Here is a 27,133-nt window from a genome sequence, read left to right as displayed (position 1 = left end):
AAATTCAGTTGGAGGGTGAGAAAGTTGGATCTCAAATCAGTGTCCTGAGCTTAAATAAAGGAGACTATAAAGGTATGAAAGCAGAGTTGGCTAAAGTGGACTGGGAAAATAGATTAAAGAATGGGACAGTTGATGAGCAGTGGCAGACATTTAAGGAGATATTTCATAACTCGCAACAAAATTATATCCCAATGAGAATGAAAGAGAAGGGATAACCATCCGTGGCTAACGAAGGAAATAAGGGAGGGTATCAAATTGAAAACAAGGGCATACAATGTGGCCAAGACTAGTGGGAGGCCAGAGGGTTGGGAAACTTTTAAAAGCCAGCAAAGAACGACTAAAAAAAATGATAGAGAGGGAAGATAGATTATGAAAGTAAACTAGCACGGAATATAAAAACAGATACAGGTGCAGTGTCCCGAATCCGGAACCCTCGGGACCGAGGCCTTTCCGGATTCCGCCTTTTTCCGGACTTTGGAACGTCTTTCTGACGTAACGAATCCGGAAACACCCGAGCCCAGGTACAGGTGTTTCCAGATTTCGGAACGTCAGAAAGCGGTGGGGGTGGGGGTGGGGGGCCGCTTGCCGAGGAGCTGTTCGGGGTTGCCGGCCCGTTGATAAGGTTGTTGGGCGGGGCCCCGCCACTGAGGAACTGATCGGACGGCCCCGTCGCGGAGGAGGTGTTCGGGTGGTGTGGCGAGACTTCGGTCGGCAGGGTTGGTGGGTGCGGATTCCGGAACATTTTACGGATTCCAGACAATCCGGCCACCATTTGGTCCGGAGTCCGGATTCCAGAACATTCCGGATTCTGGAACTCTGGATTTTGGACGCTGCACCTGTAGTAAGAGTTTCTAGAGGTATATAAAAAGGAAGAGAGTGACTAAAGTAAATGTTGGTCCCTAGAGGATGAGATTGGGGAATTAATAATGGGGAACAGGGAAATGGCAGAGACGTTGAACAAATATTTTGTATCGGTCTTCACGGTAGAAGACACTAAAAACATCCCAATAGTGGATAATCAAGGGGCTATAGGGAGGGAGGAACTTAAAACAATCACTATCACTAAAGAAGTAGTACTCGATAAAATAATGGGACTAAAGGCGGAGAAGTCCCCTGGATCTGATGGCCTGCATCTTCGGGTCTTAAAAGAAGTGGCTGCAGAGATAGTGGGTGCTTTGACTATAATCTACCAAAATTCCCTGGATTCTGGGGAAGTCCCAGCGGATTGGAAAACCGCAAATGTAATGCCCTTATTCAAGAAAGGAGGGAGACAGAAAGCAGGAAACTACAGGCCAGTTAGCCTAACAGCTGTCATTGGGAAAATGTTGGAATCCATTATTAAAGAATCAGTAGCGGGACATATAGAAAAGCAAAATTTGGTCAGGCAGAGTCAGCATGGTTTTATGAAAGGGAAATCATGTTTGACAAATTTGCTGGAGATCTTTGAGGATGTAATGAGCAGAGTTGATAAAGGGGAACCAGTAAATGTGGTGCATTTGGATTTCCAGAAGGTATTCAATAAGGTGCCACATAAAAGGTTACTGCACAAGATAAAAGTTCACGGGGTTGGGGGTAGTATATTAGCATGGATAGAGCATTGGCTAACTAACAGAAAACAGAGAGTCGGGATAAATGGGTCATTCTCGGGTTGGCAATCAGTAACCAGTGGGGTGCCGCAGGGATCAGTGCTGGGTCCTCAATTATTTACAATCTATATAAATGATTTGAATGAAGGGACCAAGTGTAATGGTGGGGCAGTCTGGCGGGGGCGGGGGAAGGAGAGGTGGGGGAGGGGGGGAGGAGAGGCGGGGAGGAGGGAGTGGTGGAGGAGTGGGAGAAGGTGGGGGAGTCCGGGGGGAGGGAGGTTGATGGGGAGGAGAGGCGGAGGATGGGGAGAGGAGATGGAAAGGCAAGGGAGGGGGAGATGCGGGGGAGGGGGAGGAGCTGGCGAGGCAGGGGAGGGGTAGGAGGTGGGGAGGGGGAGAGGCGGGGGAGGGGGAGAGGCGGGGGAGGAGGTGGGGAGTGGGAGGGGGGAGAGGCGGGGGGGGAGAGGAGGGGGAGAGGGAGGAGGTGGGGAGGGGGAGAGGAGGTGGGGAGGGGGAGAGGAGAGGCGGGGGAGGAGGTGGGGAGTGGGAGGGGGAGAGGCGGGGGGAGGGGGGAGAGGCGGGGGAGGGGGAGGAGGCTCACCTGGTTCTTTTTATTGCAAATCCTAGTTGAAGGCTCAGGCCTCACAGGCACTAATGTTAGAAATCGTCAGAGTGAAGAAAGGTAAAGGAGAGAGATTGAGGGAGGGAATGAGGGAGACAGGGAATGAAAACTTTCAGTAATTCTGTGGCCTATTCCTGCGCAGACTGGCAGATATATAGTTTATCGCCACATCCTCCCAGACCTGGGATGGTTAGGGTTCTGGGACAAGGATAGGATATTTGGCGGGAGATGTCCGTGGGCAGCAAGAGTAACCCTGCTTGTGTTTATAGCGCACTGACTGTTTCTTGTTTGATGTGGTCCAGAATAACCCAGAGTCCAGGCTGGACACCGCCTCAGCCAAGGCCTTCGATCCACAGCCGTCCAGTTTCCCTCCTCTTTCATTGCCCTGCCTGAGTAAGGCTCAGCTTGAGCCCTGAGCCGAGAAGCCCAGCGAGAGGCTCAGGCCCAGCGAGAGGCTCAGGCCCAGCGAGAGGCTCAGACCCAGCGAGAGGCTCAGGCCCAGCGAGAGGCCCAGGCCCAGCGAGAGGCCCAGCGAGGGGCCCAGCGAGAGGCCCAGGCCCAGCGAGAGGCCCAGGCCCAGCGAGGGGCCCAGGCCCAGCGAGAGGCCCAGCGAGGGGCCCAGTGAGAGGCCCAGGCCCAGCGAGAGGCCCAGGCCCAGCGAGAGGCCCAGCGAGAGGCCCAGGCCCAGCGAGAGGCACAGCGACAGGCCCAGCGAGGGGCCCAGCGAGAGGCCCAGGCCCAGCGAGAGGCCCAGCAAGGGGCCCAGGCCCAGCGAGGAGCCCAGCGAGAGACCCATGCCCAGTGAGGGGCCTAGGCCCAGCGAGGGGCCCAGCGAGAGGCCCAGCGAGGGGCCCAGGCCCAGCGAGGGGCCCAGGCCTAGCGAGGAGCCCAGCGAGGGGCCCAGCGAGAGGCCCAGCGAGAGACCCAGCGAGGAGCCCAGCGAGAGACCCATGCCCAGCGAGGGGCCCAGACCTAGCGAGGAGCCCAGCGAGAGGCCCAGCGAGAGGCCCAGCGAGAGACCCATGCCCAGTGAGGGGCCCAGGCCCAGTGAGGGGCCTAGGCCCAGCGAGGGGCCCAGCGAGGGGCCCAGGCTTTCGGGAAATTCCAGTCCCGGTCTGTGAGGGATCCACGTTATAGAGATGAGGCTGCTTGGGTTTCATTGCTCCGGCTGTGGACCCGCCCTGGTAACTAGAGTCCCACAAGCTCTTTGGGACAAAGTGCGGGATTGTTTCGCGGTCTCGGAGTCTGTGTCTGACCTGAGGCTGAGGATGATTCACAGCTTGTATCGGTGTCACTGCCAGCAGACGCAGTGCCGTTCCCTCACACTGACTGACACTGCCTGCAGTCAGTTGTTAACCCCGTAAAGCCCATCAACAGTGAACAACAACTCCTAGCTGACATTCAGGAGAATCTCCCTCATTCTGTGAGGGACTGAAGTGCACGGCTCACGGAGGCCCCGAAGTATGATCCCCCACAGCGAGGTTCAGGGGGACGCCGGGGTCCGAGACCCCTCATAGTGAGGTTCAGGGGGACCCCGGGGCTTGGTGGATCAAAGCAATTTCAAGCTTCAGAGAGAGGAGGCAGATGCTGAAGTACACGGGGTGCACACATTTTCGACGAAATGTCCACCTATAATGCTAAATATAAAATTGAATGGCTTACCCGTAGCCATGGAACTGGAAGCTGGAGCTAGCCAATCCATCATGAGTAATAAGATGTTTGAGAGACTGTGGTGCAACAAAGCGCTCAGACCAGCCCTGAGCCCCATCCATACGAAACTGAGAACGTACACCAAAGAGCTTATCACTGTCCTGGGCAGCGCCATGGTCAAGGTCACCTACGAGGGCACGGTGCATGAACTGCCACTCTGGATTGTCCCGGGCGAACCGGGCGATGGTCCCACACTGCTTGGAAGGAGCTGGCTGGGCAAAATCCGCTGGATCTGGGATGACATCTGAGCGCTATCACATGTCGATGAGGCCTCATGTACCCAGATTCTTAACAAATTTCCTTCCCTTTTTGAGCCAGGTATTGGAAACTTTTCCGGGGCGAAGGTGCAGATCCACTTGGTCCCAGAAGCATGACCCATTCACCACAAGGCGCGAGCAGTACCTCACATGATGAGGGAGAGAATGGAAATCGAGCTGGACAGGCTGCAACGCGAGGGCATCATCTCCCCAGTGGAATTCAGCGAGTGGGCCAGCCCAATTGTTCCAGTACTCAAAAGTGATGGCACGGTCAGGATTTGCAGCGATTATAAAGTAATCGTTTCTCGCTACAGGACCAATACCCGCTACCTAAGGCAGACGACCTATTTGCGACGCTGGCAGGAGGCAAGACGTTCACCAAGCTCGACCTGACTTTGGCCTACATGACGCAGGAGCTGGAGGAATCTTAGAAGGGCCTCACCTGCATCAACACGCACAAGGGACTGTTCATCTACAACAGATGCCTGTTTGGAATTTGGTCGGCTGCAGCGATCTTCCAGAGAAACATGGAGAGCCTACTCAAGTCTTTCAGGACAACATATTGGTCACGGGTCGGGACATCGCCGAGCACCTACAAAACCTGGAGGAGGTCCTCCAGCGACTGGATCGCTTAGGGCTGCGGCTGAAGAGGTCGAAATGCGTCTTCATGGCAACAGAAGTGGAGTTTTTGGGGAGAAAGATCGCGGCGGACGGCATTCGGCCCACAGACGCCAAGACAGAGGCTATCAGGAACGCGCCCAGGCCACAGAACGTCACGGAGCTGCGGTCGTTCCTGGGACTCCTCAACTATTTTGGAAACTTCCGACCCGGGTTAAGCACCCTCTTAGAGCCCCTACATGTGTTATTGCGTAAAGGTGAGAACTGGGTATGGGGAAAAAAACAAGTAATTGCTTTTGAGAAAGCCAGAAACATTTTATGCTCCAACAAGCTGCTTGTATTGTATAAACCATGTAAAAGACTTGTGTTAGCATATGACGCATCGTCGTACGGAGTCGGGTGTGTATTACCACAAGCTAACGTTGCGGGGAAGTTGCAACCTGTCGCCTATGCTTCCAGGAGCTTGTCTAAGGCCGAGAGGGCCTACAGCATGATTGAGAAAGAGACATTAGCGTGTGTGTTCGGGGTAAAGAAAATGCATCAGTATCTGTTTGGCCTCAAATTTGAGCTGGAAACCGATCACAAGCCCCTCACATCCCTGTTCGCTGAAAACAAGGGGATAAATACTAATGCCTCAGCCTGCATACAAAAGTGGGCACTCACGCTATCAGTGTATAACTATACTATCCGCCACAGGCCAGGCACCGAGAAATGTGAGGATGCTCTCAGTTGGCTACCATTGCCCACCACGGGGGTGGAAATGGCGCAGCCTGCAAAGTTGTTGATGGTGGCGCAGCCCGCAGACTTGTTGATGGTCATGGAAGCGTTTGAAAATGATAAATCACCTGTCACGGCCCACCAGATTAGAACTTGGACCAGCCAAGATCCTCTGCTGTCCCTAGTAAAAAACTGTGTACTGCATGGGAGCTGGGCCAGCATCGCCGTTGAAATGTAAGAGCTAATCAAGCCGTTCCAGCGGCGAAAGAACGAGCTGTCCATTCAGGCAGACTGCTTGTTGTGGGGTAACCGCGTAGTGCTACCAAAAAAGGGCAGGGAGACGTTCATCTCGGATCTCCACAGCACACACCCGGGTATAGTAATGATGAAAGCGATAGCCAGATCCCATGTGTGGTGACCCGGTATCGACTCTGACTTAGAGTCCTGTGTACGGCAATGCAGCGTGTGTGCTCAGTTGAGCAACGCGCCCAGAGAGGCACCACTAAGTTTGTGGTCCTGGCCCTCCAGACCATGGTCGAGGATCCATGTTGACTATGCGGGCCCGTTTCTCGGTAAAATGTTCCTGGTGGTGGTGGATGTTTTTTCTAAATAGATTGAATGTGAAATAATGTCGGGAAGCACTGCCACCGCCACCATTGAAAGCCTGAGGGCCATGTTTGCCACCCACGGCCTGCCTGACATATTGGTCAGCGACAACGGGCCATGTTTCACCAGTGCTGAATTTAAAGAATTCATGATCCGCAATGGGATCAAACATGTCACCTCGGCCCCGTTTAAACCAGCCTCCAATGGGCAGGCAGAGAGCAGTGCAAACTATCAAGCAAGGCTTGAAGTGGGTAACTGAGGGCTGACTGCAGACTTGCCTGTCCCGAGAACTGCTCAGCTACCGCACGAGACCCCACTTGCTCACAGGGGTACCCCCGGCTGAACTACTCATGAAAAAGATACTTAAACCAGACTCTTGCTGGTCCACCCCAACCTGCATGATCAGGTAGAGAGCAGGCGGCAGCAACAAAATGTAAACGATGGTCGCGCCACTGTGTCACGGGAAATTGATCTGAATGACCCTGTGTATGCGCTAAACTATGGACATGGTCCCAAGTGGATCGCGGGCACGGTGATAGCTAAAGAAGGGAGTAGGTGTTTGTAGTCAAACTAGACAATGGACAAATTTGCAGAAAGCACCTGGACCAAACGAGGCTGCGGTTCACAGACTGCCCTGAACAACCCACAGCAGACACCACCTTTTTCGAGCCCACAACACACACCCAAAGGATCAACGACACCACCCCGGACCAGGAAATCGAACCCATCACGCCCAACAGCCCAGCAAGACCAGGCTCACCCAGCAGCCCTGCAGGCCAACAACACGCCAGCCCAGCGAGGGCACAGCCAACACACCAGAACAGACATTTGTACCGAGGCGGTCCACCAGGGAAAGAAAGGCTCCCGACCACCTCACCTTGTAAATAGTTTTCACTTTGACTTTGGGCGGGGGAGTGATGTTGTGTATCTGTAAAGCATGCACTCCCATGTTCCGCCACCAGGGAGCGCATCCCCTGAAGTCCCAAGGGATCCCAGCATCCCTTGGGAGCACTGTATATAAGCCGGCCCCTAAGGCCTGTTCCTCACTCTGGCGTGTCTTAATAAAGACTGCGGCCACTATTACTTTAACCTCCCTGTGTGCAGCCTCATCTGTGTTAGGAACACAACAAATACTAATGCACCGGCCCGCATCCAGAGATGAGCACTCATGTTGTCCGCATACAACTACGCCATCCACCACAGGCCAGTCACAGAAAACTGTGCCGATGCTCTCAGTAGGCTGCCATTGCCCACCACGGGGGTGGAAATGGCGCAGCCCGCAGATTTAGTCATGGTTATGGAAGCATTTGAGAGTGAGCAACCACCCGTCACTGCCCGACAGATTAGAACCTGGACGAGCTAGGACCCCTTACTGTCCCTAGTTAAAAATTGTGTGTTTCAAGGGAGCTGGTCCAGTGACCCAGTGGAAATGCAGGAAGAGATAAAGCCGTTCCAGCGGCGCTAAGATGAAATGTCTATACAGGCAGACTGCCTTCTGTGGGGTAATCGGGTAGTGGTCCCCAAGAAGGGCAGGGACACCTCAAAAGTACCAACCCAGGCATTGTAATGATGAAAGCGATAGCCAGATCCCACGTGTGGTGGCCTGGTATCGATGCGGACTTAGAGTCCTGCGTTCACAGATGTAACACATGCTCGCAGCTAAGCAATGCTCTTAGAGAGGCGCCACTAAGTTTATGGTCTTGGCCTCCAAACTGTGGTCTAGGGTTCATGTCGACTATGCAGGCCCGTTCTTGGGTAAAATGTTCCTTGTGGTTGTAGATGGATTGAATGTGAGATAGTGTCGGCTAGCACGTCCGCTGCCACCACTGAAAGCCTGCGGGCCATGTTTGCCACGCACAGACTGCCTGATGTCCTGGTGAGCGACAACGGGCCATATTTTACCAGTGCCGAGTTCAAAGAATTCATGACCCGCAACGGGATCAAACATGTCACATCTGCCCCGTTCAAACCAGCATCCAATGGTCAGGCAGAGAGAGCAGTGCAAACCATCAAGCAAGGCTTGACGAGGGTAACTGAGGGCTCACTGCAGACTCACCTATCCCGAGTCCTGCTTAGCTACCGCACGAGACTCCACTCACTCACTGGGATCCCACCTGCTGAACTGCTCATGAAAAGAGCACTTAAGACAAGGCTCTCGTTAGTCCACCCTGATCATGATAGCGCAAATGTGTCACGTGAAATTGAAATCAATGATCCTGTATTTGTATTGAATTATAGACAAGGTCCCAAGTGGCTTCCCGGCACTGTCGTGGCCAAAGAGGGGAGCAGGGTGTTTCGGGTCAAACTTTCAAATGGACTCATTCACCAGAAACACTTGGACCAAATCGAACTCAGATTCACGCTCTATCCTGAGCAACCCACCTTGGACCCTACCTTTTTGACCCCCCAACATACACACCAGTGGCAACCGACACCGTGGTTGGCCACGAAGCAGAACCCATCATCCACAGCAGCCCAGCAGGACTCACCACACCAGGCGGCCCAGCAAGGCCAGCAGCCCAGCAGCCCAGCGAGGGCCCAACAAACGATTCACCAAAACCAGCTTTCACACCGAGACGATCAACCAGGGCAAGAAGGGCCCCAGATCGACTCACCTTGTAAATAGTTACACTGTTGACTTTGGGGGGGGGGCAGTGTTGTTATATATGTTAACTTGTATATACCTTGTACAGCCACCAGAGGGCTCATCCCCTGGAGTCTCAAGCGACCCCACAATCCCTTGGGAGCACAGGTACTTAAGGAGGCCTCACAGGCTGGAGAGGCACTCTGGAGACCTGCAGTAAAAGACTAAGGTCACACTTTACTTTGAGCTCACAGTATCCAGTCAGACTCTTTATTCATACATAACACCTACTGTACATTTTCCATGTCTCTGAGGCATATAGGAGGGCGGGTATCACTACTGCTCTGTAGACCATGAGCTTAGTGCCGGTGTGGTCTAACCAGGGCTTTGTATAGCTGTAGCATCATTTCTACCCCAATTGCTTTGGAGGCAGTTCAGAGAAGGTTCACTAGGTTGATTCCAGAGATTGACTTATGAGGAGATGTTGAGGAGGTTGGGCCTCTACTCATTGGAATTCTGAAGAATGAGAGGTGTTATCGAAACGTATAACATTATGAGGGGGCTCGACAAGGTGGATGCAGAGAGGATGTTTCCACTGATGGGGGAGACTAGAACTAGGGAGTATGATCTTAGAATAAGGGGCCGCCCATTTAAAACTGAGATGAGGAGAAATTTCTTCTCTCAGAGGGTTGTAAATCTGTGGAATTCGCTGCCTCAGAGAGCTGTGGAAGCTGAGACATTGAATAAATTTAAGACAGAAATAGACAGTTTCTTAACTGATAAGGGAATAAGGGGATAAGGGGGCAGGCAGGGAAGTGGAGCTGAGTCCATGATCGGATCAGCCATGATGGTATTAAATGGCGGAGCAGGCTCGAGGGACCGTATGGCCTACTCCTGCTCCTATTTCTTATGTATTCTCGTCCTCTATTTATAAAGGCCAGTATTCCATTAGCCTTTTGGTTATTTTTTTGTACCTATCTATGACATTTTAAGGATCTATGTACCTACATAGACTAAGAAAGATCTGGTCAATTATGGCATTGCCAGCTTCTCACCATTTAGAAAGTACTCTGTTCTGTCCTTTTTCGGTCTAAAGTGGATGACCTCACATTTGCCTGTATTGAAATCCATTTGCCACAGTTTTGCCCATTTAATTAATCTATTGATATCCCTTTGTAGTTTTATACTTCTATCTACATTGCTTACAATGTCGCCTAGCTTTGTGTCATCCACAGATTTGGCTATGTGGCCTTCTATCTTACCATCTAAGTCATTAATAATTATTAATAGTTGAGGCCCCGACACAGATCCCTGCGGGACACCACGAGTCACATCCTGCCAATTAGAGTCCCTGCCCATTCATCATCTTCATCATAGGCAGTCCCTCGGAATCGAGGAAGACTTGCTTCCACTCTGAGAATGAGATCATAGGTGGCTGAACAGTCCAATACAGGAGCCACAGTCCCTGTCACAGGTGGGACAGATAGTCGTTGAGGGAAGGGGTGCATGGGACAGGTTTGCCGCACGCTCCTTCCGCTGCCTGCTCTTGGTTTCTGCATGTACTCGGCGGTGAGACTCGAGGTGCTCAGCGCCCTCCCGGATGCACTTCCTCCACTTAGGGTGGTCTTTGGCCAGGGACTTCTAGGTGTCGGTGGGGATGTTACACTTTATCAGGGAGGCTTTGAGGGTGTCCTTGTAATATTTCCTCTGCCCAGCTTTGGCCCGTTTGCCATGAAGGAGTTACGAATAGAGCGCTTGCTTTGGGAGCCTCATGTCGGGCATGCGGACAATGTGGCCTGCCCAGCGGAGCTGATCGAGTGTGGTCAGTGCTTCGATGCTGGGGATGTTGGCCTGGTCAAGGACGCTAATGTTGGTGGTCTGTCCTCCCAGGGGATTTGCAGGATCTTGCGGAGACATCGTTGGTGGTATTTCCCCAGCGACTTGAGGTGTCTACTGTACATGGTCCAGTCTCTGAGCCATAAAGGAGGGCGGGTATTACTACAGTCCTGTAGACCATGAGCTTGGTGGTAGATTTGAGGGCCTGGTCTTATAGAAACATAGAAAATAGGTGCAGGAGTAGGTCATTCAGCCCTTCGAGCCTGCACCGCCATTCAATGAGTTCATGGCTGAACACGCAACTTCAGTACCCCATTCCTGCTTTCTCGCCATACCCCTTGATCCCCCTAGTAATAAGGACTACATCTAACTCCTTTTTGAATATATTTAGTGAATTGACCTCAACAACTTTCTGTGGTAGAGAATTCCACAGGTTCACCACTCTCTGGGTGAAGAAATTTCTCCTCATCTCGGTCCTAAATGGCTTACCCCTTATCCTTAGACTGTGATCCCTGGTTCTGGACTTCCCCAACATTGAGAACATTCTTCCTGCATCTAACCTGTCTAAACCCATCTTAATTTTAAACATTTCTATGAGGTCCCCTCTCATTCTTCTGAACTCCAGTGAATACAAGCCCAGTTGATCCAGTCTTTTTTGATATGTCAGTCCCGCCATCCCGGGAATCAGTCTGGTGATCCTTCGCTGCACTCCCTCAATAGCAAGAATGTTCTTCCTCAAGTTAGGAGACCAAAACTGTACACAATACTCCAGGTGTGGCCTCACCAATGCACTGTACAACTGTAGTAACACCTCCCTACCCCTGTACTCAAATCCCCTCGCTATGAAGGCCAACATGCCATTTGCTTTCTTAACCGCCTGCTGTACCTGCATGCCAACCTTCAATACTGATGTACCATGACACCCAGGTCTCGCTGCACCTCCCCTTTTCCTAATCTGTCACCATTCAGATAATAGTCTGTCTCTCTGTTTTTACCACCAAAGTGGATAACCTCACATTTATCCACATTATACTTCATTTGCCATGCATTTGCCCACTCACCTAACCTATCCAAGTCACTCTGCAGCCTCATAGCATCCTCCTCGCAGCTCACACTGCCAGCCAACTTAGTGTCATCCGCAAATTTGGAGATACTACACTTAATCCCCTCGTCTAAATCATTAATGTACAATGTAAACAGTTAAGGCCCCAGCACAGAACCTTGCGGTACCCCACTAGTCACTGCCTGCCATTCTGAAAAGTACCCATTTACTCCTACTCTTTGTTTCCTGTCTGACAACCAGTTCTCAATCCACGTCAGCACACTACCCCCAATCCCACGTGCTTTAACTTTGCACATTAATCTCTTGTGTGGGACCTTGTCGAAAGCCTTCTGAAAGTCCAAATACACCACATCAACTGGTTCTCCCTTGTCCACTCTACTGGAAACATCCTCAAAAAATTCCAGAAGATTTGTCAAGCATGCTTTCCCTTTCACAAATCCATGCTGACTTGTACCTATCATGTCGCCTCTTTCCAAATGCGCTGTTATGACATCCTGAATAATTGATTCCATCATTTTGCCCACTACCGATGTCAGGCTGACCGGTCTATAATTCCCTGTTTTCTCTCTCCTTCCTTTTTGACAACGTGCCCGGTCTGTGATGTGTGACAGTGTGCGCACCGTGTGATGTGTGACAATGTGCGCGATGTGATGTGTGACAGTGCGCGCGGTCTGATGTGGACAATGTTTGCGCTAGGTGCTGTGTTACAATATACACACATGTGATGTGTTACAATATACACAGATGTGTGATGTGCTGCAATATACATGTATGTGATGTGTTGCAATATACGCACACGTGGTGTTACAATATACACGCTGTCTAATGTGTTACAGTATACACACATGTGCTGTTACAATATGCACATCGTGTGATGTGTTACGATATTCACGTGTGATGTGTTGCAATATACATGCGTGTGATGTGTTACAATATACATACATGTGATGTGTTACAATATACCTACGCATGTGATGTGTTACAATATACACAGGTCGTGTGATGTGTTACAATATACACATGCCGTGTGATGTGTTACAGTATATACAAGAGTGCTGTGTTACAATATACACGCCGTGTGATTTGTTACGATATACACGTGTGATGTGTTACAATATACACGCTGTGTGATATGTTACATTATTACAGTCTTTGGACACTCTTTTTCTCAGGCGGCCGAAGGCTGCGCTGGCGCACTGGAGACGGTGTTGAAACTCCTCATCAATGTCTGCTTTTGTTGATAAGAGGCTCCCGAGGTATGGGAAATAGTCCAAGCTGTCCAGGGCGAAGGAGACAAAAATGGGGACATCCGACTGCTGCAATTACAGTGGAATCTTCCTGCTATCAGCCACTGGGAAGGTTATCGCTAGAGTCCTCCTCAACCGCCTTCTCCCTGTGGCCGAGGAGCTCCTCCCGGAGTCACAATGCGGATTTCGTCCCCTACGGGGCACAACGGACATGTTCTTTGCAGCGCAATAGTTGCAGGAAAAATGCAGGGAGCAGCGCCAGTCCTTATACATGGCCGCCTTCGACCTTACAAAGGCCTTTGACACTGTCAACTGCGTGGGTCTATGGAGCATCTTTCTCCGTTTTGGATGCCCCCAAAAGTTCGTCAACATCCTCCGCCTGCTCCACGATGACATGCAGGCCGTGTTCCTTACCAACGGATCCATTACAGACCCAATCCACGACCGGACCGGGGGTCAAACAGGGCTGCATCATCGCCCCAACCCTCTTCTCAATCTTCCTCGCTGCCATGCTCCACCTCACAGTCAACAAGCTCCCCGCTGGAGTGGAACTAAACTACAGAACCAGTGAGAAGCTGTTCAACCTTCGCCGTATCCAGGCCAGGTCCAAGACCACCCCAACCTCTGTCATCGAGCTACAGTACGCGGACGACGCCTGAGTCTGCGCACATACCGATGCTGAACTCCAGGATATAGTCGACGTATTTACTGAGGCGTACGAAAGCATGGGCCTTACGCTAAACATCCGTAAGACAAAGGTCCTCCACCAGCCTGTCCTCGCCACACAGCACTGCCTGCCCATTATCCCTACTCTGTCTCTTGTGGCTCAGCCAATTTCCTAACCACGTCAATAATTTGCCCTTAATTCCGTGAGCACTTTGGGAAGTGGTGAGGTGGTGAAAGGCTCTATATAAATGCAGCAAACGGGAATCCCATCTGCTTAGTCCCTGAACAAATGTGTTTCCTGAATTGTTCAAGCAAATGGCATCTGAAAATCTTACCTTTGATGAAGGTTTGGTGAGTAAACTCCATCGGCAGGTTGGGACTGGGAAGGAAACACAGTTGCTGGATTGAGAAGGCCTTGAGAGGGACGCTGTCTCTTTAAATATGCTTCACTGCCTGAACTCCCTGACTTCAACAATACTCAGTCCAACCCTTGATTGAGCTCCAATGGTGTCAAGTTTCTACCCTGACTGAGAGTCTCCATGGTGAATAATTCAGGACCGACGATCATTTTACCTTCTCTGAGAGACACGGGGCCTGTCTCTGAAAGCTCTCTTGCCGCACACACGGTTATTGCTTTGTCCAAGCGAGGAATCGACTCTCGGCGATGCTGACAATTATTGGTTTGGGAAGCAGCCCCAGGATTTGGGTTGGATCTGACCTTTAACCTGGGAGACAGCCCTTGGAATTGGCTGGGTATAGACCAGGGCTCGGGTCTGATTCCTAAAGCTCCTTGTCTCAACAGACTGGCTCAAAGTGTGTTCCCAAGGGCCTACCTGAAGTCCGGAGCTGTTGGAGAGATTGGCTGAACTGGACAGGTCAGTTTCCTTGGCTCGGGACCGGCCCAATCCTGGAGATAATTACATGGTTTTGGACAAACGCTCAGCTGCGAGCTAAAAGCCGGATAGAGGTTGAATGTCGTCGAGCCCCCACATCTAACCGTAACCGTGGGGACCATTTGTCCAACCTCGCCATCCCCGTTTGAAAACGGTGCTAAGATGTGTGTAGTTTAGCGTATTGGACTTTGTCTGAAAGGGTTGTTCTCAGTCCCTGCCTAGTTATTGTGCTCCAAAGTGGACAAGATCTTGACTTTGTTTCCATCCTAGCAACAGGTCCCGGGTTTGGATGGTCCACCCTCTCCTTCCCTAAGCATTGAGATGTCCATGCTGCCAGCATTTGGTTTTACCCAGGAGCAGGTGGCCTGTGTGTGTGAAGTCCTTCAACAGTGTGGCAACATTGACAGGCTCGGACGTTTTCTGTGGTCCCTGCCCGCCTGTGATCATCTCCAAAAGAACGAGAGTGTTCTTAAAGCCAAGGCTGTGGTTGCCTACCATCGGGGCAGCTTCAGGGAACTCTACAAGATCCTGGAGGGCCATCAGTTCCTGCCACACAACCACCCCAAACTGCAGCAGCTGTGGTTAAGGGCCCACTACAGCGAGGCGGAGAAGCTGAGAGGAAGGCCACTAGGTGCGGTGGGCAAGTATCGCATCAGGAGGAAGTTTCCGCTGCCCAGGACCATCTGGGATGGGGATGAGACGAGCTACTGTTTCAAAGAGAAGTCCCGAAGCGTCCTGAGAGACTGGTACAGCCACAATCCCTACCCGTCCCCCCGCGAGAAACGGGACTTGGCCGAGACCACGGGACTCAGCAACACCCAAGTCAGCAACTGGTTCAAGAACCGGCGTCAGAGGGACAGGGTGTCAGAGGCCAAGGAGAGATACGGGTGAGTGTGTGAGTGGAGCAGGGTGGGACATTGGCTTAATGCAAAACTAGATCGCAGGCAATACCCAGCGACCAAGGCACCAGCACATCAAAGGAACATTATGAGTCACAAGTTAAAGCCCCAACACGCAGCTTCACAGCTCAGTGACACTGTCGCAGCGTAATATCTCACGTCACAGCAGCCAGCTTCATCGCACAATTCAGCAGCATAAGGGTCACTCACTGTGTAACTGTACAGTCACTGTTTATTCAGGGTCAGGGTCACTCACTGTGTTACTGTACAGAGTCACGGTTTATTCAGGGTAAGGGTCACTCACTGTGTAACTGTACAGAGTCACTGTTTATTCAGGGTAAGGGTCACTCACTGTGTAACTGTACAGAGTCACTGTTTATTCAGGGTAAGGGTCACTCACTGTGTTACTGTACAGAGTCACTGTTTATTCAGGGTAAGGGTCACTCACTGTGTAACTGTACAGTCACTGTTTATTCAGATTAAGGATCACTCACTGTGTAACTGTACAGAGTCACTGTTTATTCAGGGTAAGGGTCACTCACTATGTAACTTTACAGAGTCACTGTTTATACAGGGTAAGGGTCACTCACTAACTGTACAGAGTCACTGTTTATTCAGGGTAAGGGTCACTCACTGTGAAACTGTACAGAGTCACTGTTTATTCAGGGTAAGGGTCACTCACTATGTAACTTTACAGAGTCACTGTTTATACAGGGTAAGGGTCACTCACTAACTGTACAGAGTCACTGTTTATTCAGGGTAAGGGTCACTCACTGTAACTGTACAGAGTCACTGTTTATTCAGGGTAAGGGTCACTCACTGTGTAACTGTACAGAGTTACTGTTTATTCAGGGTAAGGATCACTCACTGTAACTGTACAGAGTCACTGTTTATTCAGGGTAAGGGTCACTCACTGTGTAACTGTACAGAGTCACTGTTTATTCAGGGTAAGGGTCACTCACTGTGTAACTGTACAGAGTCACTGTTTATTCAGGGTAAGGGTCACTCACTATATAACTTTACAGAGCCACTGTTTATTCAGAGTAAGGGTCACTCACTGTAACTGTAGAGTCACTGTTTATTCAGGGTAAGGGTCACTCACTGTGTTACTGTACAGAGTCACTGTTTATTCAGGGTAAGGGTCACTCACTGTGAAACTGTACAGAGTCACTGTTTATTCAGGGTAAGGGTCACTCACTATGTAACTTTACAGAGTCACTGTTTATTCAGGGTAAGGGTCACTCACTAACTGTACAGAGTCACTGTTTATTCAGGGTAAGGGTCACTCACTGTGAAACTGTACAGAGTCACTGTTTATTCAGGGTAAGGGTCACTCACTGTAACTGTACAGTCACTGTTTATTCAGGGTAAGGGTCACTCACTAACTGTACAGAGTCACTGTTTATTCAGGGTAAGGGTCACTCACTAACTGTAGAGAGTCACTGTTTATTCAGGGTAAGGGTCACTCACTGTGAAACTGTACAGAGTCACTGTTGATTCAGGGTAAGGGTCACTCACTATGTAACTTTACAGAGTTACTGTTTATTCAGGGTAAGGGTCACTCACTAACTGTACAGAGTCACTGTTTATTCAGGGTAAGGGTCACTCACTAACTGTACAGAGTCACTGTTTATTCAGGGTAAGGGTCACTCACTGTGGAACTGTACAGAGTCACTGTTTATTCAGGGTAAGGATCACTCACTGTAACTGTACAGAGTCACTGTTTATTCAGGGTAAGGGTCACTCACTAACTGTACAGAGTCAATGTTTATTCAGGGTAAGGGTCACTCACTGTGTAACTGCACAGAGTCACTGTTAATTCAGGGTAAGGGTCACTCACTGTGTAACTGCACAGTCACTGTTTATTCAGGGTAAGGGTCACTCACTGTAACTGTACAGAGTCACTGTGTATTCAGGGTAAGGGTCACTCACTGTAACTGTACAGAGTCACTGTTTATTCAGGGTAAGGCTCATTTACTAACTGTACAGAGTCACTGTGTATTCAGGGTTAGGGTCACTCACTGTAACGGTGTTTATTCAGGGCAAGGGTCACTCACTGTGTAACTTTACAGAGCCACTGTTTATTCAGGGTAAGGGTCACTCACTGTGAAACTGTACAGAGTCACTGTTTATTCATGGTAAGGGTCACTCACTGTGTAACTGTACAGAGTCACTGTTTATTCAGGGTAAGGGTCACTCACTGTGAAACTTTACAGAGTCACTGTTTATTCATGGTAAGGGTCACTCACTAACTGTACAGAGTCACTGTTTATTCATGGTAAGGGTCACTCACTGTGTAACTGCACAGAGTCACTGTTTATTCAGGGTAAGGGTCACTCACTGTGAAACTGTACAGAGTCACTGTTTATTCAGGGTAAGGGTCACTCACTAACTGTACAGAGTCACTGTTTATTCAGGGTAAGGGTCACTCACTGTGAAACTGTACAGAGTCACTGTTTATTCAGGGTAAGGGTCACTCACTATGTAACTTTAGAGTCACTGTTTATTCAGGGTAAGGTTCACTCACTAACTGTACAGAGTCACTGTTTATTCAGGATAAGGGTCACTCACTGTGTAACTGTACAGAGTCACTGTTTATTCAGGGTAAGGGTCACTCACTGTAACTGTACAGAGTCACTGTTTATTCAGGGTAAGGGTCACTCACTGTGTAACTTTAGAGTCACTGTTTATTCAGGGTAAGGTTCACTCACTAACTGTACAGAGTCACTGTTTATTCAGGATAAGGGTCACTCACTGTGTAACTGTACAGAGTCACTGTTTATTCAGGGTAAGGGTCACTCACTGTGTAACTGTACAGAGTCACTGTTTATTCAGGGTAAGGATCACTCACTGTAACTGTACAGAGTCACTGTTTATTCAGGAAAAGGGTCACTCACTATGTAACTTTACAGTCACTGTTTATTCAGATTAAGGATCACTCACTGTGAAACTGTACAGAGTCACTGTTTATTCAGGGTAAGGGTCACTCACTGTGAAACTGTACAGAGTCACTGTTTATTCAGGGTAAGGGTCACTCACTGTAACTGTACAGAGTCACTGTTTATTCAGGGTCACTCACTAACTGTACAGGGTCACTGTTTATTCAGGGTAAGGGTCACTCACTGTGTAACTGCACAGAGTCACTGTTTATTCAGGGTAAGGGTCACTCACTGTAACTGTACAGAGTCACTGTTTATTCAAGGTAAGGCTCATTTACTAACTGTACAGAGTCACTGTTTATTCAGGGTAAGAGTCACTCACTAACTGTACAGAGTCACTGTTTATTCAGGGTAAGGGTCACTCACTGTGTAACTGTACAGTCACTGTTTATTCAGGGTAAGGGTCACTCACTAACTGTACAGAGTCACTGTTTATTCAGGGTAAGAGTCACTCACTAACTGTACAGAGTCACTGTTTATTCAGGGTAAGGGTCACTCACTGTGAAACTTTACAGAGTCACTGTTTATTCATGGTAAGGGTCACTCACTGTGTAACTGTACAGAGTCACTGTTTATTCAGGGTAAGGGTCACTCACTGTGAAACTGTACAGAGTCACTGTTTATTCAGGGTAAGGGTCACTCACTAACTGTACAGAGTCACTGTTTATTCAGGGTAAGGGTCACTCACTATGTAACTTTAGAGTCACTGTTTATTCAGGGTAAGGGTCACTCACTAACTGTACAGAGTCACTGTTTATTCAGGGTAAGGGTCACTCACTGTGTAACTGTACAGAGTCACTGTTTATTCAGGGTAAGGGTCACTCACTGTGTAACTGTACAGAGTCACTGTTTATTCAGGGTAAGGATCACTCACTGTGTAACTGTACAGAGTCACTGTTTATTCAGGGTAAGGATCACTCACTGTAACTGTACAGAGTCACTGTTTATTCAGGGTAAGGATCACTCACTGTAACTGTACAGAGTCACTGTTTATTCAGGGTAAGGGTCACTCACTGTAACTGTACAGAGTCACTGTTTATTCAGGGTAAGAGTCACTCACTAACATAGAAACATAGAAACATAGAAAATAGGTGCAGGAGTAGGCCATTCGGCCCTTCCAGCCTGCACCGCCATTCAATGAGTTCATGGCTGAACATTCAACTTCAGTACCCCATTCCTGCTTTCTCGCCATACCCCTTGATCCCCCTAGAAGTAAGGACCTCATCTAACTCTTTTTTGAATATATTTAGTGAATTGGCCTCAACAACTTTCTGTGGTGGAGAATTCCACAGGTTCACCACTCTCTGGGTGAAGAAGTTCCTCCGCATCTCGGTCCTAAATGGCTTACCCCTTATCCTTAGACTGTGACCTCTGGTTCTGGACTTCCCCAACATTGGGAACATTCTTCCTGTATCTAACCTGTCTAACCCCGTCAGAATTTTAAATGTTTCTATGAGGTCCCCTCTCATTCTTCTGAACTCCAGTGAATACAAGCCCAGTTGATCCAGTCTTTCTTGATAGGTCAGTCCCGCCATCCCGTGAATCAGTCTGGTGAACCTTTGCTGCACTCCCTCAATAGCAAGAATGTCCTTCCTCAGGTTAGGAGACCAAAACTGTACACAATACTCCAGGTGTGGCCTCACCAATGCCCTGCACAACTGTAGCAACACCTCCCTGCCCCTGTACTCAAATCCCCTTGCTATGAAGGCCAACATGCCATTTGCTTTCTTAACCGCCTGCTGTACCTGCATGCCAACCTTCAATGACTGATGTACCATGACACCCAGGTCTCGTTGCACCTCCCCTTTTCCTAATCTGTCACCATTCAGATAATAGTCTGTCTCTCTGTTTTTTACCACCAAAGTGGATAACCTCACATTTATCCACATTATACTTCATCTGCCATGCATTTGCCCACTCACCTAACCTATCCAAGTCGCTCTGCAGCCTCACAGCATCCTCCTCGCAGCTCACACTGCCAGCCAACTTAGTGTCATCCGCAAATTTGGAGATACTACATTTAATCCCCTCATCTAAATCATTAATGTACAGTGTAAACAGCTGGGGCCCCAGCACAGAACCTTGCGGTACCCCACTAGTCACTGCCTGCCATTCTGAAAAGTACTCATTTACTCCTACTCTTTGCTTCCTGTCTGACAACCAGTTCTCAATCCATGTCAGTACACTACCCCCAATCCCATGTGCTCTAACTTTGCACATCAATCTCTTGTGTGGGACCTTGTCGAACGCCTTCTGAAAGTCCAAATATACCACATCAACTGGTTCTCCCTTGTCCACTCTACTGGAAACATCCTCAAAAAATTCCAGAAGATTTGTCAAGCATGATTTCCCTTTCACAAATCCATGCTGACTTGGACCTATCATGTCACCTCTTTCCAAATGCACTGCTATGACATCCTTAATAATTGATTCCATCATTTTACCCACTACCGATGTCAGGCTGACCGGTCTATAATTCCCTGTTTTCTCTCTCCCTCCTTTTTTAAAAAGTGGGGTTACATTGGCTACCCTCCACTCCATAGGAACTGATCCAGAGTCAATGGAATGTTGGAAAATGACTGTCAACGCATCCACTATTTCCAAGGCCACCTCCTTAAGTACTCTGGGATGCAGTCCATCAGGCCCTGGGGATTTATCGGCCTTCAATCCGATCAATTTCCCCAACACAATTTCCCGGCTGATAAGGATTTCCCTCAGTTCCTCCTCCTTACTAGACCCCCCGACCCCTTTTATAACCGGAAGGTTGTTCGTGTCCTCCTTCGTGAATACCGAACCAAAGTACTTGTTCAATTGGTCCGCCATTTCTTTGTTCCCCGTTATGACTTCCCCTGATTCTGACTGCAGGGGACCTACGTTTGTCTTTACTAACCTTTTTCTCTTTACATATCTATAGAAACTTTTGCAATCCGTCTTAATGTTCCCTGCAAGCTTCTTCTCATACTCCATTTTCCCTGCCCTAATCAAACCCTTTGTCCTCCTCTGCTGAGTTCTAAATTTCTCCCAGTCCCCAGGTTCGCTGCTATTTCTGGCCAATTTGTATGCCACTTCCTTGGCTTTAAAACTATCCCTGATTTCCCTTGATAGCCACGGTTGAGCCACCTTCCCTTTTTTATTTTTATGCCAGACAGGAATGTACAATTGTTGTAGTTCATCCATGCGGTCTCTAAATGTCTGCCATTGCCCATCCACAGTCAACCCCTTAAGTATCATTCGCCAATCCATTCCAGCCAATTCACGCCTCATACCTTCAAAGTTAGCCTTCTTTAAGTTCTGGACCATGGTCTCTGAATTAACTGTTTCATTCCCCATCCCAATGCAGAATTCCACCATATTATGGTCACTCTTCCCCAAAGGGCCTCGCACAACGAGATTGCTAATTAATCCTCTCTCATTACATAACACCCAGTCTAAGATGGCCTCCCCCCTAGTTGGTTCCTCGACATATTGGTCTAAAAAACCATCCCTTATGCACTCCAGAAAATCCTCCTCCACCGTATTGCTTCCAGTTTGGTTAGCCCAATCTATGTGCATATTAAAGTCACCCATTATAACTGCTGCACCTTTATTGCACGCACCCCTAATTTCATGTTTGATGCCCTCCCCAACATCGCTACTACTGTACAGAGTCACTGTTTATTCAGGGTAAGGGTCACTCACTGTGTAACTGCACAGAGTCACTGTTTATTCAGGGTAAGGGTCACTCACTGTAACTGTACAGAGTCACTGTTTATTCAAGGTAAGGCTCATTTACTAACTGTACAGAGTCACTGTGTATTCAGGGTTAGGGTCACTCACTGTAACGGTGTTTATTCAGGGCAAGGGTCACTCACTGTGTAACTTTACAGAGTCACTGTTTATTCAGGGTAAGGGTCACTCACTGTGTAACTTTACAGAGTCACTGTTTATTCAGGGTAAGGCTCACTTACTAACTGTACAGAGTCACTGTGTATTCAGGGTAAGGGTCACTCACTGTAACTGTACAGAGTCACTGTTTATTCAGGGTAAGGGTCACTCACTGTAACTGTACAGAGTCACTGTGTATTCAGGGTAAGGGTCACTCACTAACTGTACAGAGTCACTGTTTATTCAGGGTAAGGGTCACTCACTGTAACTGTACAGAGTCACTGTTTATTCAGGGTAAGGGTCACTCACTGTAACTGTACAGAGTCACTGTTTATTCAGGGTAAGGGTCACTCACTGTAACTGTACAGAGTCACTGTTTATTCAGGGTAAGGGTCACTCACTGTAACTGTACAGAGTCACTGTTTATTCAGGGTAAGGGTCACTCACTGTAACTGTGCAGTGTCACTGTTTATTCAGGGTAAGGGTCACTCACTGTAACTGTACAGAGTCACTGTTTATTCAGGGTAAGGGTCACTAACAGTACAGAGTTACTGTTTATTCAGGATAAGGGTCACTCACTATGTACATGTACAGAGTCACTGTTTATTCAGGGTAAGGGTCACTCACTGTAACTGTACAGAGTCACTGTTTATTCAGGGCAAGGGTCACTCACTGTAACTGTACAGAGTCACTGTTTATTCAGGGTAGGGGTCACTCACTGTGTAACTGTACAGAATCACTGTTTATTCAGGGTAAGGGTCACTTACTGTAACTGTACAGAATCACTGTTTATTCAAGGTAAGGGTCACTCACTGAGTAACTGCATCACACTCTATACCCCCACCAGTCTCAGATAGGTAGAACTTATCTGTATCGTGGCAATGACTGGCCAACAGAATCAACTTTAAATATCCATTGAAGGTTTGCAGTTATTGGATTGCAATGGAAGAAGGGTGCGTTAGAGTACATTCAATAACTGTTTCTTTTTGTATTGATACAACTCCAGATGTTTGTAGCACAGCTGTAATCAGATTATCTTCGACTGTGCTCATCTAAAGTGGTAACTGGATGGGTGCCTACTTCTCGATAGTGTGTCTTGCTCTATCCAGTCTCGCCATGACACACCAACCTGCAGTTGGAGGAAATAACAGAGATGTAAACTGTACCGTCCTATACAGACAGGGTGTACAGGTGACACTGGGACACACACAGTGTGTACAGGAGACACTGGGACACACACAGTGTGTACAGGAGACACTGGGACACACACAGTGTGTACAGGCGACACTGGGACACACACAGTGTGTACAGGAGACACTGGGACACACACAGTGTGTACAGGAGACACTGGGACACACACACTGTGTATAGGAGACACTGGGACACACACACTGTGTACAGGAGACACTGGGACACACACAGTGTGTACAGGAGACACTGGGACACACACAGTGTGTACAGGAGACACTGGGACACACACACTGTGTATAGGAGACACTGGGACACACACAGTGTGTACAGGAGACACTGGGACACACACAGTGTGTACAGGAGACACTGGGACACACACAGTGTGTACAGGAGACACTGGGACACACAGGGTGTACAGGAGACATTGGGACACACACAGTGTGTACAGGAGACACTGGGACACACAGGGTGTACAGGAGACACTGGGACATACACAGTGTGTACAGGAGACACTGGGACACACACAGTGTGTACAGGAGACACAGAGACACACACAGGGTGTACAGGAGACACTGGGAAACACAGTGTGATATATTCACAGAGCACAGCACACACAGCTTCCTAACATGGCAGGCAGCTCTCTCGGAAGTCTCCGGACACACACAGTGTAGACAGCAGACACTCAGATACACACAGTGTGTACAGGAGACACTGGGACACACACAGTGTGTATAGGAGACACTGGGACACACACAGCATGTACAGGAGACACGGGGACACACAGTGTGTACAGGAGACACTGGGGGACACACAGTGTGTACAGGAGACACGGGGACACACAGTGTGTACAGGAGACACTGCGACACACAGAGAGTACAGGAGACACCGGGACACACACAGTATGTACAGGAGACACCGGGACACATACAGTGTGTACAGGAGACACCGGGGCACACACATTGTGTACAGGAGACACACAGTGTGTACAGGAGACACTGGGACACACACAGTGTATACAGGAGACACACAGTGTATACAGTAGACACTGGGACACACACAGCGTGTACAGGGGACACTGGGACACACACAGTGTGTACAGGAGACACAGGGACGCACACAGTGTGTACAGGAGACACAGGGACGCACACAGTGTGTACAGGAGACATTCAGACAACACAGTGTGTACAGGAGACACTGGGACACACACGGTGTGTACAGGGGACACACACACAGTGTGTACAGGAGACACTGGGACACACACAGTGTATACAGGAGACACTGGGACACACACAGTGTGTATAGGAGACACTGGGACACACACAGCATGTACAGGAGACACGGGGACACACAGTGTGTACAGGAGACACTGGGACACACACAGTGTATACAGGAGACACTGGGACACAGTGTGTACAGGAGACACTGGGACGCATGCAGTGTGTACAGGAGACATTCAGACACACACATTGTGCACAGGAGACACTGGGACACACAGTGTGTACAGGAGACACTGGGACACACACAGTTTATACAGGAGACACTGGGACACACAGTGTACAGGAGACACTGGGAACAAACAGTGTATACAGGAGACACAGGGACGCATACAATGTGTACAAGAGACACTGACACACACAGTGTGTACAGGAAGACACTGGGACACAAACAGTGTGTACAGGAGACACTGGGACACACACAGTGTGTACAGGAGACATTCAGACACACACATTGTGCACAGGAGACACTGGGACACACAGTGTGTACAGGAGACACTGGGACACACACAGTTTATACAGGAGACACTGGGACACACACAGCGTGTGCAAGGGACACTGGGACACACAGTGTGTACAGGAAGACACTGGGACACACACTGGGAACAAACAGTGTATACAGGAGACACAGGGACGCACACAATGTGTACAGGAGACACTGACACACACAGTGTGTACAGGAGACACTGAGACACACACAGTATGTACAGGAGACATCGGGACACACACAGTGTGATCAGGAGACATCGGGACACACACAGTATGATCAGGAGACACACAGTGTGTACAGGAGACACTGGGACACACACATTGTGTACAGGAGACATTCAGACACACACAGTGTGTACAGGAGACATTGGGACACACACAGTGTGTACAGGAGACACACAGTGTGTACAGTAGACACTGGGACACACACAGCGTGTACAGGGGACACTGGGACACACAGCGTGTACAGGAAGACACTGGGACACATACAGTGTGTACAGGAAGACACTGGGACGCACACAGTGTGTACAGGAGACATTCAGACACACACATTGTGCACAGGAGACACTGGGACACACAGTGTGTACAGGAGACACTGGGACACACACAGTTTATACAGGAGACACTGGGACACACAGTGTACAGGAGACACTGGGAACAAACAGTGTATACAGGAGACACAGGGACGCATACAATGTGTACAGGAGACACTGACACACACAGTGTGTACAGGAGACACTGAGACACACACAGTATGTACAGGAGACATCGGGACACACACAGTGTGATCAGGAGACACCGGGACACACACAGTGTGTACAGGAGACACATAGTGTGTACAGTAGACACTGGGACACACACAGCGTGTACAGGGGACACTGGGACACACACAGTGTGTACAGGAAGACACTGGGACACACACAGTGTGTACAGTAGACACTGGGACACACACAATGTGTACAGGGGACACTGGGACACACACAGCGTGTACAGGAAGACGCTGGGACGCACACAGTGTGTACAGGAAGACACTGGGACACACACAGTGTATACAGGAAGACACTGGGACGCACACAGTGTGTACAGGAAGACACTGGGACACACACAGTGTGTACAGGAGACATTCAGACACACACAGTGTGTATAGGACTTTACCCCTATAGTGAGTTCCGACTCTAACTGCCTCATGCTGTATCTGTGCTGGGTAATAAAGTTGAGGCACTCTTGTCGGAACATGAGGGCCCAATGTGTATGATTTGTTATGAATTATTCATCAATCTCAGAGTTTTTCCTTGATGCCTGCCTTCCTTCTTTTCTTAGAGAAAATAGTGAAATGATTCTCACAGATGCTGGCACAGGTTTTCAGTCGGAGGTGTCTCCAGGAGTTCTGAGCAACGTGTCGACTTTCCTGCTGAGCTCTGATGAAGAGGAACCCAGTCTGCTGCCAGTCCTGAGCCAGGCGCCGGCCAGCCCTGGGATAATGCTGCTGCCGAGACCCCTGATCCAGGGAGCCCGTCTCCCGCCTTTGCACAGTGCTACCCTGGTGTCCTCCTTCCCGCTGCCTGACACTCTCCTCGGCTCTTCGTCACACACCCTGCTCTAACTCGCACCGTGTGGAAAGACTGCCTTCTCTGCAATGTCCATACTCAGCCTCAACATTTATTCAGAATCACCTGCTGGGAATTTTAAAAAGCATCAGCCTAGCATTCCCTTTCCGCTATCCACCCCTGCTCCTGGAACCAGGCACCAGAGATCTGTGGAGCTGTAAGCCAGCCAGAAACAGTGCCGGGAGAGAGGGGTCGGAGCGGTGGGGGGCAGTGCGGAGGAGCAGGCGGGTTTGGGGGAGTGTGAAATGGGAAGTGTTATGTTTGTAACATTCACATAACTGTAACCTGTATGTAACAACACTGCATACTGTATACACCTGAGAAATGCACACCTTGACCACAGGGGGTGAACGTGTGGGAGACACTCCTCACCTGGTCATCCAGGTATATACAGGGAGGTCCCACGCAGGGTCAGCGCTCCTTGGTCCTGTGAATAAAGGGACAGGTCACAGAGTGACCTTGTCT

The 27,133-nt window shown here is 49.4% G+C and overlaps 2 protein-coding genes across 2 annotated transcripts; one reads left to right on the top strand and one right to left on the bottom strand.

Moving 5' to 3' along the window:
* Positions 1–2,608: 2,608 nt before the first annotated feature.
* LOC139239311 (trophinin-like) lies at positions 2,609–3,232 on the bottom strand. Its single transcript, XM_070867980.1, has one exon. It carries the CDS (start codon positions 3,230–3,232, stop codon positions 2,609–2,611), a length of 624 nt encoding a protein of 207 aa, XP_070724081.1.
* Positions 3,233–14,726: 11,494 nt separating this feature from the next.
* Positions 14,727–26,664, top strand: LOC139239309 (homeobox protein six1b-like). The gene is made up of 2 exons (XM_070867979.1): positions 14,727–15,292; positions 26,382–26,664. Exons 1-2 carry the CDS (start codon positions 14,727–14,729, stop codon positions 26,662–26,664), a joined length of 849 nt encoding a protein of 282 aa, XP_070724080.1.
* The last annotated feature ends 469 nt before the right edge of the window (positions 26,665–27,133 follow it).

Source organism: Pristiophorus japonicus, chromosome 27, assembly GCF_044704955.1.
Source record: "Pristiophorus japonicus isolate sPriJap1 chromosome 27, sPriJap1.hap1, whole genome shotgun sequence".
NCBI lineage: Eukaryota > Metazoa > Chordata > Chondrichthyes > Pristiophoridae > Pristiophorus > Pristiophorus japonicus.
The sequence above is the reverse complement of the archived record's forward strand: the minus strand, read 5'-3'. Positions and strand labels throughout refer to the sequence as shown.